We start from the raw sequence: 13,367 nt of genomic DNA, 5'->3' as shown, positions 1-13,367 counted from the left end.
GCAAACAAACTGGCGACCACAGTGGGAGCCAACAGCTTCGCTGCCAAAGCTGTCGTGCCGCAGCCGACGATCAAGATCCCGGTGCTCGAAGAGGTCGAATATGAATTCGACCAGCAAAAGTTCGAGGAGTACGTCTCCTCCTCCTCCTCCTCCAGATCCGCCTCTCCTGGCAAGCGTAGGAGTGCCTCCTCCTCCAGAAAGATCTGCTGGTCTTCAGATCTGAAGATCCAAGAAGATGATCTCTCCGCCGCTGTTGCTGTTGCACCTTGCAATGATCCACCGGCGTTCAATGAAGCCAAATTTGCAGATCTGAACTCCTTCACGATTAAGGAGCCGACTGCTGAAGGCGTGCTAACTCTATCAAGGAGAGCACGTCAAAGAAAACGCCAACGCCTCGCGCGCCAATTCGCCAAGGCTTTGGATCAGGTGGATGGACATCATTACCAAGCAGATCTGGAGTTCAGAAAGTGCCAAGTGGCTAATCTATCGCCATGACCAGCATCGGAATCCTCCTCCCGACCTCCAATTAACGAATGGGTTCGTGTCAAACGAACCCGCTCTACTCTCGAGGAGCGAATCCAGAAGCGTCGCACCTTGCTTGCGGATGCCCGGACCCTTGTGCGGAAAGCACAAGAAATGCAAAAGGAAGAGGCAGTTAGGAGATCGCTGAGATCCAAACAAGTTTGGGTGCCAAAAGCCAAATCAGCGCCTAAGGCAAAAGCAGGCAACGTTGCTCTCCGGCCTTCGTCAACTTCAGATCCCGAACCTCCGGTAAAGCCCTACCGCAGCGTGGATTTCCCTAAGTTTAGGATTCCTCTGAAGGATCGTATCGGTGCCCTACCCGATGTTCGCGGGAAAAATCGTAGCTTTCTTCATTGTTGATATCATTGCTATCTCAGTTAACAACTTTATGCGTTACAAAGATCCGGTCTTTTTATAAGATCCGGTTACAATGAAAAATCAAAGAAAACAAAGTAAAGATTACAATTTTTTCCTTTTGTGTCGAACGAATCGCGAGCTCCTGTTTTGCGGTCACTCGCTTTGTGTGGGTTCTTTGCCTGCGCCGGGGTTATTTGCCGTGGACCACCGCGTGATCTCGATCCGGTCGGATCTACACGATATGACGGGTAATATTCCACCAAGGGAATAATAGCCGGGAGGGATTGTTTCACCAAGGAAACAACCGCTCGAATCTCGGGATCTAAGAACCAAGCTTAGATCCGGAGTGTGATCGTGTAGATCTCAAATCCAATCCTCTCGAACTCCTGCCTTATTTGGCGTTGGTGATCGCCGAGCACCGGATCTGAAAGTCCAAGTCTCCAAGCCTTCAAAGTTGTGATCTTTTTTAGATCTGAGTCTTCAATCCAGCAGGGCTTCGCCTCTCTCCAAAATTTCCAACCTCTGAAACAAATGAGCACAAGGCCTATTTATAGGCACTCAGAACTGTGCATTTGCACAGTTCTGAGCCTAGCCACCCATGGGTGGCTCGGCCTTGGCCGAGCCACCTCAGGGTGGCTCGGCCTTGGCCGAGCCACCCTGGGGTGGCTCGGCTTTGGCCGAGCCACCTCAGGGTGGCTCGGCCTTGGCCGAGCCACCCTGGGGTGGCTCGGCTTTGGCCGAGCCACCTCAGGGTGGCTCGGCCTTGGCCGAGCCACCCTGGGGTGGCTCGGCTTTGGCCGAGCCACCTCAGGGTGGCTCGGCCTTGGCCGAGCCACCCTGGGGTGGCTCGGCTTTGGCCGAGCCACCCTGGGGTGGTTCGGTTTCGGCCGAGTCCCCGGGTGTTTGTCCGTTTCGTCCTTTGTTTCCGGTTCTGGTTCTCTTGTGTGGTTGATTGACTTGGCAACGACTCTTTGACTTGATTCCAGATTTGGCAGTGAGTCGGGTTCCTGATATGGCAGTAAATCAACTTCTGAATTTGAGTCCGGAATTGATGTTGATTTGATCGTGATTCATCCGAGTTCGCTCTTGTTTAGATGACTCGGTGATTCACCTAAACATTGGTTTGATTCCGCGTGCGAGTGGATGCATTCCAATGCTTGGGTGCGATTTGTCGCCTCGTTAACCTGCTCCGTTGCGTATAGCTTGGCTTCAGCGTTGGCGAGCTAACGGTCTTGTTTGGATACGTCGCCCGGTGGTCCGTTTGTTATTATACCTGAGAATTCATGTAAACAGCCGATAGGTTGCTCTGACCGCAACGTCGATGAGTTGTACTATCGGGCTTTGGGTACGAATAAATCTCGAAAGAGAAGTACCCGGGAAGCGGACTCTCACTGTCCGTGTACCAAAATTATCCAGGCAGTATTGTCAGCGTGTAGCTGCCCCAAGACCGCTTCGCAGAGGGTCTCGGTATTCGGGAGAATCTCCGATGGAAAGACGAAGCCCAAATCAAGGCATTTCCACCAAAGAAGATCAGTTACTCGAGATGATAAATTCCCAGAGGTTACCGTCAATATGGTTGATAAGGGAAAATCTCCGATTGTTTCAAGTGGTTCCAACCCTGATTTCTCTCCAGGAAGAAAAATCAATTCGGGAATAGCTCATGTTCAGCTAGAAGCCGTCGGATATAACGATTACCAGGGGATCCATGAAGGAATCCATTCCGATGACGAACTCTCAGATTCTTATTCCGCACTCGCCTCCGACGATACAACGTCTAGCATAGGTGAGGATGCCTTGGCCAAACAAAAAGAGAACTTCAAGTTCGAAATGGAAATGGCCATGATGCGAATGAGGGAAGAGCATGATCAACAAATTCGGGTTCTGTCCAATCAAGTCAGAGTTGAATCCAGCCGTCGCACCCAGAACGCCGCAGCTGACAGCGATCCGGAAGTGGACGAAATCATCATGGCCGACGCACCGCCCAAAAATACTGGGGGTGGCCCCACTAAAAATAACGACGCTAGGGGTGGACCCACCAATGATGATAACACTGGAGGTGGCCGTATTATTCCTCTCAAAAATTCTCCAAAACAGGATATAGGTGAGGACGAAAAGATGAAGGATCTCGAGGGCAAAATTAATGCTTTAATGTCTGCTCAAGAGGTAAAGAAGACTGGCATTCCATGTCCTTACCCGAAAGAATGGGATTCGATCCCGTATCCGGTAAAGTTCAACCTGATCAACTTCACGCCGTTCGACGAGAAGGGTTCCCCCACTCAGCACCTGATCTATTTCAAGTCTCATTTGGGAGTGATCTTTGGCAACGAGCCTCTGATGGTCCGGTCATTTGTTGGCACCCTTCGCGGGCCCGCCTTCAATTGGTACCACCGCCTCAAGCCCGGGAGCATCAATAACTGGGAGGACCTGGAAAGCATGTTCCTCACTCATTTCTTCGATGATGACACTGAAGTGTCGGTCAGGACACTCTTCGACGAGAAACAAAAAGACGGAGAGTCGGTGGATACCTTCATTAAACGCTTCCGCAATCAGGCAATGAACTGCAAGGATCCCGTCACGGAAGAGTTCGTCTTGTAAATCTGTCATAATAACTTGTCCACTAATATCTTGGACGTTATGGGAGTAGAGCCGCTCAATACCTGGAAAGAGTTGAAGGTGCGCGGAGAACAGGCCGAACGCTTCCTCAGAAGGAGGAAGGTCGAAAGAAACCAACAAAAATATGTGTAACGGCTATATAATTATGGGGAACGTTACAAAATTTATGACGAACGTTACGGAATAAATTACGGGTTTTGTAACGTCTTTTCCAACCCTATATATAGGGCTGGATTGGTAGGTATACCAATTACATTTTCCTAGTACCAAGTACCAACCAATATATAATTGGTAGGAAAAATTCACCATTTCTACCAACCAATAACGTTGGTATACCAACTACTTGGTACGGTTGGTACTCGGTTGGTACGGTTAGTATTGGGTTTCTACCAAGTATGTCTTTTGCTAGTCAGTCTGTAGAAGCTCTAAGATCTTTCATACATATATGAGCTTATACCAAGTTTCTTACAATTATATTTTCATGTTGCTGTCTTTCGATTCACTGCTTCAACGAGTTCGCTCCTCGCCTTTTCTAGCGCATCCAACAGCTTTTCTGGTTTCCTGCCACGGTTGGTAATGTGTGATGTATGATGAGCTCTGGGATTGCTAATAACCATAGGCAACCACTAACCAGTCATTAGCAGTATTGCAATACACCATCATTATAGAAACACATATAATTAAGTCTCAAAGAAACTAACCAGTCATTGATTCGACAATAATTTGCTTAAGCAAAAAGGAATTACAGGCAATATCATATTATCAAAAAGGTAACAAAAACTAGTAATGCATGTAATAGAGGTATGATTTTAAGAGACAATGGGCAACCAAGTTCTTGATAGGAGTTAAGATATACCTTCACGCCTTCAACTTGAGTTATAGTCTGTTTGATCGGTGCTAAGGTAGGTAAGGGGACACCAGCATCAACTAGTTCCATGACACTGTACATTATATTGAAGTGAGAAATCATATTAGATGATTAGGGAAAAAACCATATAAAGCAGCAAAATAACTTGAACCTAATTAATCAAACGAAAACTGCATGTATGCTAGTTAATGTTCATTTGCAAGCCACCAATTGTGTCATAAAATGAATGTGAAATAGAAGAGTTAGACAACGTATTTGGTAGGTACGGTTGAGATTTATCTTCCCTAAATCTATGGTTGAGATTTAAGGATATATATATAATTTATATATTAAATAATTTAATATAATATAAGTTGGTAGGTACGGTATACCATGGTAGAGGAAAATGTGTACCACCTACCGTACCATATTTTGAAGCTGGTACGGTATACTGTACCGTGTACCATGTACCAATTTGATGGTATACCAACGTATTTGGTACGGTTGGTACATGAATTGGTTGGAATGGAATTGTGTACCATTGCCAGCCCTAACTTACATGCAAATGAACTTCTAAAATATTGAAAAGAAGTCACTTTCTCACTTTTTACTTGCAGACCAACAAACACCCCTAATAATAGGGAGATTATATATACACAGACAGAGATGTAAATGAAAGATCTGCACGATCTGCTCATTGTGATTTACATTTCAATATAACCAGGCTAGATCAAAATTCACTTTATATAAGATCATCTCTTTTAATAATTCAAAAATATCAAAGCTAACGGATTTTAAAACAGTTATTTATTTAAGATCATGGGATGCTCATGTTAGAAATTTCCATCCATATGATTTTCGCAAGTCTGAAAATCCGTAGCTCATAACTACCCACATGGAGAGTAAATGCGTTTCATTTAAATTTAGAGATAATGAACCCGGCTCGTATATTAGGGATGTCATTCTCTGTTAATGCTGAAGGTGGTGTTGTTCCAAGTGCTAAATCTGGCCCCGGAGATTTTAGGTTTTGTTCGGATACCATGGTGTTTTAGTTGTTGTATTTTTGTTAAAAAAATATCATTTTATTGTGTTTTCCCTCTAAAGTGTTTTTAAAACACCATGCTGAGTATTTTTGGTTGACACTTATTTGACCAATTGTAACATTAGTATTAAATATATTATTAATAGTAAATGTAATACAATATAATAATATATAATGTATTATTATATTATATAGTACTTCAATGTATTACATTATAATTATTACATATTATTTTCAAATTAAAATTTATTTAATTATTNGCTCGTGATTTGTTCGACAAACAAGGATAAAAAGTTGTAATCTTTCTTTTATTTTCTTTGATTTTCGTTGTAACCGGATCTTATAAAAAGACCGGATCTTTGTAATCGATAAACTATTACAAGAATTTGCAATGGAATCAATGATGAAGAAAACAACGATTTTCACCGCGAACAATCTGGCGACCCCAGTGGGAGCCGACGATCTCGCTGACGAGATCGATGCGTCGCAGCTGCGAATTTCAATTCCGGTCGTGGAGGAGGTCGAGTACGAGTTCGACCAAACTAAGTTTGAGGAATACTTGTCCTCGTCTAGATCAACCTCCCCCCGCAAGTCCAAGAAGTCCAAGTTCTCCTCCAGGAGAAAGGTTCGTTGGTATGAAGAAGTCGAAGCCACCAATGAAGATCTCGCCCCGTTTGACAACTCGCTAAGGTGATGGAGTCTACGGACGGATTCCGCTACCACGCGGAGTTGAAGAACAGAAGAGGCAAACAGCCTCAACCACCAATGAACGGCGACTCTTCCAAGCCGCCAAAGAACGAATGGGTCCGCGTCAAACAGAACCGTTCGATGCTCGAAGAGCGTATTCGCAAGCGCCGCGCGATGTCAGCGCAGGCACGGGCTCAAGCTCAGGAAGCCCGTAGAAGACTGCAAAAGGAGGAGGCGAAGAAGCCACCACCAACTCGCCAAGTCTGGAAGCCTAAGTCTGAAGTGGCGACCCAGGCCAAAAAGCAGCCATTGCAGCCTTCAAAGCAAGGCCAACCTCCGGCGAATCAATCAAAGTCGCCGTTAATTCCAATAGCTTCTCCAAGAAGCCGTCACCAACTCGCAAAGTTTGGAGGCCGAAGTCTGAAGCGGCGGTTCAGACCAAAAAGCAGCAACTGCAGCCTCCAACCAAAATTCAACCTCCGGCGAACCAAGCTAAGTCGCTGAGAATTCCCATAGCTACTCCGGGAGATCATGCAGAATCCTCCCGAAGGAGAAAGCCAGTCTTGGAGCGCCTCGGTCCAATTCCCGACGAGAGAGGCAAGGCTCGAGTTCACGAGCGTTTGGGCCCGCTGAAGAAGCCCAGAACGACTCAACATACTGGGGGTCGCCATCACCTCCAGCATGACAAAGAGCTCAAGGCAGCTGCGCGCACCAATTTGCGCATTGAAGTCCAAGAGCACGCCGAAAATTCACGCCCAAAAAGGCATGTTTTGAGGCGGGTAACTTTTGAAAGCCTAAAGAAGGCAAGTCACCCTCAGATGGAAACATTATCATCTGATAGTGATAGTGTTATACCTGAGAAGTCGTGCCCGCACACGATAGGTTACTCCGACTGTCAAAATGACGAGTTGTACTATCGTGCTGGGGGTACGAATAGAACCAGGAAGAGGAGTCCCCGAGAACAGGAAACTCAATGCCCCTGTTCCAAACTCATTCGGGCGGTATTGTCTGAATGCAACTGCATTAAGGCAGTTCCCGAAAGAGTTTCAGTTTTCGAGAGACTTAGTACCAAAATGCCAAAACCAAGGCGTAGGCATTTTCGGCAAAGAAGGACGGTGGTTGAAGATGAAGAATTCCCGAGGGTCACCGCTAATATGACAAGCAGAGAGACCCCATCACGGGATAATCTCGAGTCGATTCTGAAAGCATCCCGGCGTCTAACCCGTCTGCAGTCTGGAGCAATCGCACGAGGAACTTATGGTAGGGTTCGGACAAGAGTACCTTCAGAAGGTGAAGAGTCGGATACCTGCTCCGCAGTCGCATCAGATAATACAGTGTCCAGTGAGGGGGAACCCCGCGAGTCACTGATGATAAGCGCGGAACAAGTGGCCAAGATGCTCGAAGATGCCATAGCCAAACAACAGGAAAGCTTTAGGTTCGAGATGCAGATGGCCATGCAGACTATGAGAGAGATGCATGAGCAACAATTTCAGGCACTGACGAACCAGCGAGGTGAACCAAGCCACCGTAACCAGGTTGTTCAGGAAGAGGAGCACACGGATAGGGATGAAGCTCACAATGCCAATAACCCTCCTGTCAATACAGGGGGTGGTAACGAGGATGCCAACGAAGATACAAGTGAAGACTTGAAGATCAAAGATCTCGAGAGCAAAATCAACACATTGATCTCCGCTCAAGAGACGAAGAAAACAGGCATTCCCTGTCCATACCCAAGAGAGTGGGAATCAATCCCCTATCCGGCGAAGTTCAATCTAATCAACTTCACGCCGTTTGATGGGAAGGGTTCCCCTACTCAGCATTTGATTTATTTCAAATCGCACCTGTGTATTATTTCTGGCAATGAGCCTCTGATGGTGCGGTCATTCGTCGGCACTCTTCGCGGAGCCGCCTTCGATTGGTATCGCCGCCTCAAGCCAGGAAGCGTAAATAGCTGGGACGACATGGAGACAAAATTCCTTGCCAATTTCTTCAAGTCTATGTATTCAAAATCATAGCATTAAGTCTAAGAGAAGCAATTCTCTTAGCACAACGTTACATGTGAAACGGGTTTTAATAATTCACATGCTAGCCCGATTCAAACGGTAATCAGTAAAGGCACGTCAAACCCGTTGAAGGCTGGGGGTTTGCCAAAAATCCCAAAGTCTATGTCTAACACGCATTGCCGGTTAGTCTTTGACCATAAAAAGGATAAAAGACCACATATTCAACATCGTGGCAGGTTGTTATTAATAACACCATAATCCGTGCCTTACACGCATGGGGAATTTTATCCCGAAGCCTAAGCAGGGATAAGTCAACGCCTAACACGCGTTGCCGGTTTAGTCTTTTTCCGTATGAAGAAGACACCAGAGTTCGATTCTGGGGCATTTTATCCCGAAGCCTAAGGAGGGGTAAGCTCAGTGTTAAGGAATGACAATGAACGTCACTATCCGATCCACAGGAGTTCGATTGATGTCGATGAACGATTGAAGTGAATCGACGAACTATGAAGGCACGGGCTAATCGAGAGCCCCGCGATGTTACAAAAAGAACAACGCCCTTCGTGTCTCGTTCATTCTACAGATAATCCAACCATTGGAGCTGATAGAACTCTTCGTCAGACTTCCAACGCACTTCGAATCACTAAAATCCGAGTTCGGACGAAGAATTTACAGCGGAAGCGGACGAATGCACTTCAACGGAGTGTCTCGACCAATGTAAGACACCCCAGGGGTGTCTCGGATTTTGTGAGACACCCCAGAGGTGTCTCGGATTTTCCAGGACACCCCAGGGGTGTCTCGGATTTTCCGAGACACCCCAGGGGTGTCCCGGATTTTGAGAGACACCCTCATGCCTATAAATACAAGCCTTAGGCCTCATTTTTTCAGGGCTGGAATTCTCGTGCCTCGGCGAAGCCCTGCCGGATTGAAGACTTAAAGTGCACAGATTTCAAGAGAGGAGGAGGAGAGATCGGATCTAGTTCTTCAACGCAAGAGAGTTTCTTCGTCAGATCTACATCACCCGTACCTGATCCTTAGTATTGTCCCTTTGCGATAACACTAAGAAGAGCAAATATCTCGCTTTATCCGAGATAGGCGCTTCAGTTTTCTCGATCCCTTCGCGGATAGACGAAGCTCTGCCCAATTTTTCAGCAATCAGATCTGATCGACGGTGGTCCACGGATAAACCCCGGCACAGGCAAAGACACCCACGCAAGCAGAAGATCGATAAACGATCTCTGTGTTTGTTTGATGAAGTTGTAAACTTTTTTTATTTTCATTGTGTAAGGAGATCTTATAAAAAGATCAACTTTTTATTTCATTCGAGTTTATTGTAACGACTAAAGTTGTAATAGATTCGATAACAATGAAAATAGCAACTTTCTCCGCAAACAACAAGGAACTCACATAGTCTGTTATACCACATTTTCCCCGATTGCTTAAGACCATATAATGATCTTTGAAGCCTAACAGAATAGACGTCCCGAGGTCTATCTGCTATCTCTGGTGGAATTTTATATCATTCAGGGAGTTTCATATAGATATCGATATCTTTATCTATATTGCCATATAGATATGCAGTCACAACGTCCATGAGCTGCATTTCTAGGCCTTCCAGAGATGAGAGGCTTATTAGGAATCGGAAGGTATTCCCATCCATAACCGGAGAATATGTTTTTTCATAGTCTATTCCCGGTCTTTGGGAAAACCCTTGTGCTACAAGCCGTGCTTTGTAGCGTATAACCTCGTTGTGTTCATTTCTTTTTCTGATGAAGACCCACTTATATCCCACAGGTTTTACACCTTCAGGTGTTTGGACTACTGGTCCAAAGACTTCGCGTTTCAAGAGTGAGTCCAGCTCTACTCCTATTGCCTCGTTCCACTTTGGCCAATCGTCTCTGCGTTTACATTCCGCTAGAGACCGTGGTTCGATGTCATCGTCGTATTCAGTGACGTGAACGGCAATATCGAACGCAAAGTTGTCGTCGACGACTGTGCTTTTTCTGTCCAATACCTCCTCAGTACGTACAAAATTTATTGATGTTTCTGCTATTTGTTCCTCTTCAGGGGAATCTAGGAGGGGAGAGGAAGCTGGTCTGAGCTCAGTATCCTGTGTTGGGTTCATCTTTATTTCTCCAGGATTTTTTCTTTTACGAGGGATTTTGTCCTTCGAACCTGGTGGGCGTCCTCTTTTCAATTGAGGTACAGCCGTTTCTGCTGCCGGCGGATTGCATCCATCTTTGGGGATGTCAATCCTAGCTGGCGTGTTGACAGCAGGGACGTGTGACCTGATAATCTTCTGGTTATCAGTGATTTTATCCGGAAGTAAATGTACTGTATTCTGAAGATGAAGAATCTTCAGGATCTCATCTTCACATTGACTAGTACGCGGATCATAATGAGACAAAGTCTTGGTGTTCCAAGAAATGGTCTTAGAAGCGTCAGGCTTCCTGGACTGTGTGCCAAGTTTAGGAAATGAATCATCAACAAATTCACAATCATCAAGACGTGCCTTAAATGCGTCACCCGTCTGGGGTTCAAGGTATCTTATTATAGAGGGCGAATCAAACTCTATATAGATACCCAAACGACACTATGGACCCATTTTGGTCCTTTGTGGAGGAGCAATTGGGACGTAAACTGCACAACCAAACACTCTCAAATGTGAGATATTCAGAGGTGCACCATAAGCAAGCTGCATTGGTGACAAAATATGGCCACCAGAGGGTCGTATTCTGATAAGCGATGCGGCATGCAATATGGCATGACCCCAAGCCTCAACAGGCAACTGTGATTGCATCAACAATGGACGAGCAATCCATTGCAATCTCTTAATTAGAGATTCTGCTAACCCGTTCTGGGTGTGAACATGTGCTACAGGATGTTCAACTTCGATGCCAGTTGCTAGGCAATAGTCTTGAAAGACTTGTGAAGTGAATTCTCCCGCATTATCAAGACGTAATTTCTTGATTTGATTATCGGGGAAATGAGCCCGCAACTTAATAATTTGTGCCAATAGCTTTGAAAAAGCTAAGTTGCGGGTGGACAAAAGGCACACGTAAGACCACTTGGTTGATGCATCTATAAGTACCATAAAGTACCTAAATGGTCCACTTGCGGGGTGAATAGGCCCACAAATATCGCCATGTATTCTCTCCAAGAAGCTAGGAGACTCTAATCCCACTTTCAGAAGGGAAGGTCTCGTGATCAGTTTACCTTGGAAACAAGATAGACATGAGTAATCACCCTTCTGAAGAATCTTCAGGTTCTTCAGGTTGTGTCCACTTGATTGGCTCATGATGCGGTGCATCATTGCTGATCCTGGGTGACCCAGTCTGTTATGCCAAAGTTTAAATTTCGTCGAAGAATGGCACTTCTGGTGCACAATCATGTTAGCTTCTACTGGTTGAATATATGTATGATATAGACCCGACGGGAGTCCCTTGAATTGTTCTAAGATAGTTTTTGAACCATCTTTTTGACGAGTTACATACAAATACTCATCCTCATTTATATCATTGGTTTCTAAGTGATATCCGTTTAAACGAATATCCTTGAAACTTATGAGGTTTCTATTAGATTTCGGAGAGAATAATGCATCTTTTATTATTAGTCTCGTTTTATTTGGGAGCAATATCATTGCTTCACCAAATCCTTCTATTATGTTAGATAGTCCCGAAATCGTAATTACAGGATCGACATAATCATATAAGCTATTGAAATAGCTTCTTTCGCGAAGGATTGTGTGCGTCGAGGCACTGTCCACAAGGCACTCACACTTCATCTATAACATGAATGCAATATATTAATTTAAAGAAAATAACTATCTTTATTGAAAATTAAAGTGCATTACATGGAAAGTAAAGAACTAAAGATGAAAGTACTATGAGAATTTAAATGCATATAAAGATAACATGGATCTAGTCGAGAAGATCATCCGTTTCGAAGTCATCAACAGTGAACTGAGTAGACGGCTGCTTTTCCACCAGATTTGTTTCAACAGGAGACTTCTGGCTCGCTAGATACAGATCTTAGAGGTGTCGCGGAGTGCGACAGTTTCTGGACCAATGTCCAGTCATGCCACATCTGTGGCATTTGTCCTCCCAAGTGTTCTTGTGAATGGACGACAGCTCAGTGGTCTTCTTCTTCCACTTCTTCTTTCCCTCACTATTGCTGCTCTGGGAAGGGTTGTTTTTCTGGGGTGGACATCTGGCCTGCCACTTAGGGGCCTTCCCCTTGTTGAATTTACCCTTATGCTTTTTCTTCTGCTTCTGGGAAGAAAACATGTGAGTTTCGGGGAGAGGAGCTGAGCCTGCAGGGCGTAGGTTATGAGTGGCCAAAAGCAATTCTCTGTTTTGCTCCGCCATCAGAAGGGTGGAGTGTAATTCAGAATACTTTTTGAACTTTCGTTCGCGGTACTGTTGCATGAGGATTTTTTTTTTCTCTTGAAAGGATGTGTAAGTCTTCTCCAACATGCGTTCCTCCGAAACTTCTTCACCACACAACTTCAGGCGTGAGGTGATATTATGAAGTGCTGAGTTGTACTCAGCTACGGACTTAAAGTCCTGAAGTCGGAGGTTTTCCCACTCATAACGTGCACGTGGGAGGATCACATCTTTCTGATGTTTGTATCGGTCCTCAAGTGCAGTCCACAATTCCTTTGGGTCCTCTACAGTCAGGTATTCGGCCTTCAGGGTCCGATCAATATGTCTCCTGATGTAGATAATGGCTTTCGCCTTATCTATATCAGAGACGATCACTGTAGAAGCAACCTCAACATTATTTACAGCATTACCCGTACCAGTGGCCAGAGCCGGTGGAGCAGGAGTTGAAATTGTGGCTAATAAGCCCTGGGCACGTAAGTGGAACTTCAGGTCCACATGCCAACTCAAATAATTCTTGCCAGCAGCGTCAAGGACTTCAAAATCAACGCTCGCTATTTTAGCCATTTTATCTATGCATTTGAAAGACATGAATTAATAATAAGGAATTAAAAATTCATGCAATAAACATGTTGCGTGGATCAGCCCGTTACCAAAAAATAAAAAGTGTCCAAAGTCCGATTATACAGTCCAAAGATAATAAAAAAAAACATAGAATTAAAATACAATTTGGAAAACCCTAGGGGCTCCCTGCATTTTGCAAAAATGCCTTCGTCTTCAATGGAATACACCGGTCTTTGACTTTTACAATTATATCCTCACTACAATTTCTCTCTCAGAAGGAAAAGAAAATGCAAGGAATTTAAATTTGGTGACAAAACAGGCTGATCCAAAAACCACAACATTATTTATTTAAA

General features: G+C 44.8%; 1 protein-coding gene across 1 annotated transcript; it reads right to left on the bottom strand.

Moving 5' to 3' along the window:
• On the bottom strand, positions 12,100 to 13,017 carry LOC109823541. Its single transcript, XM_020389820.1, has one exon. The coding sequence runs from the start codon at positions 13,015 to 13,017 to the stop codon at positions 12,100 to 12,102; it is 918 nt and encodes a 305-aa protein (XP_020245409.1).

Source organism: Asparagus officinalis, chromosome 9 (genome assembly GCF_001876935.1).
Source record: "Asparagus officinalis chromosome 9, Aspof.V1, whole genome shotgun sequence".
NCBI classification, from domain to species: domain Eukaryota; kingdom Viridiplantae; phylum Streptophyta; class Magnoliopsida; order Asparagales; family Asparagaceae; genus Asparagus; species Asparagus officinalis.
The sequence above is the reverse complement of the archived record's forward strand: the minus strand, read 5'-3'. Positions and strand labels throughout refer to the sequence as shown.

Excerpts from the sequence above, each read along its gene's own strand:
- LOC109823541 (XM_020389820.1), bottom strand. The coding sequence starts at position 13,017 with ATGGCTAAAATAGCGAGCGTTGATTTTGAAGTCCTTGACGCTGCTGGC.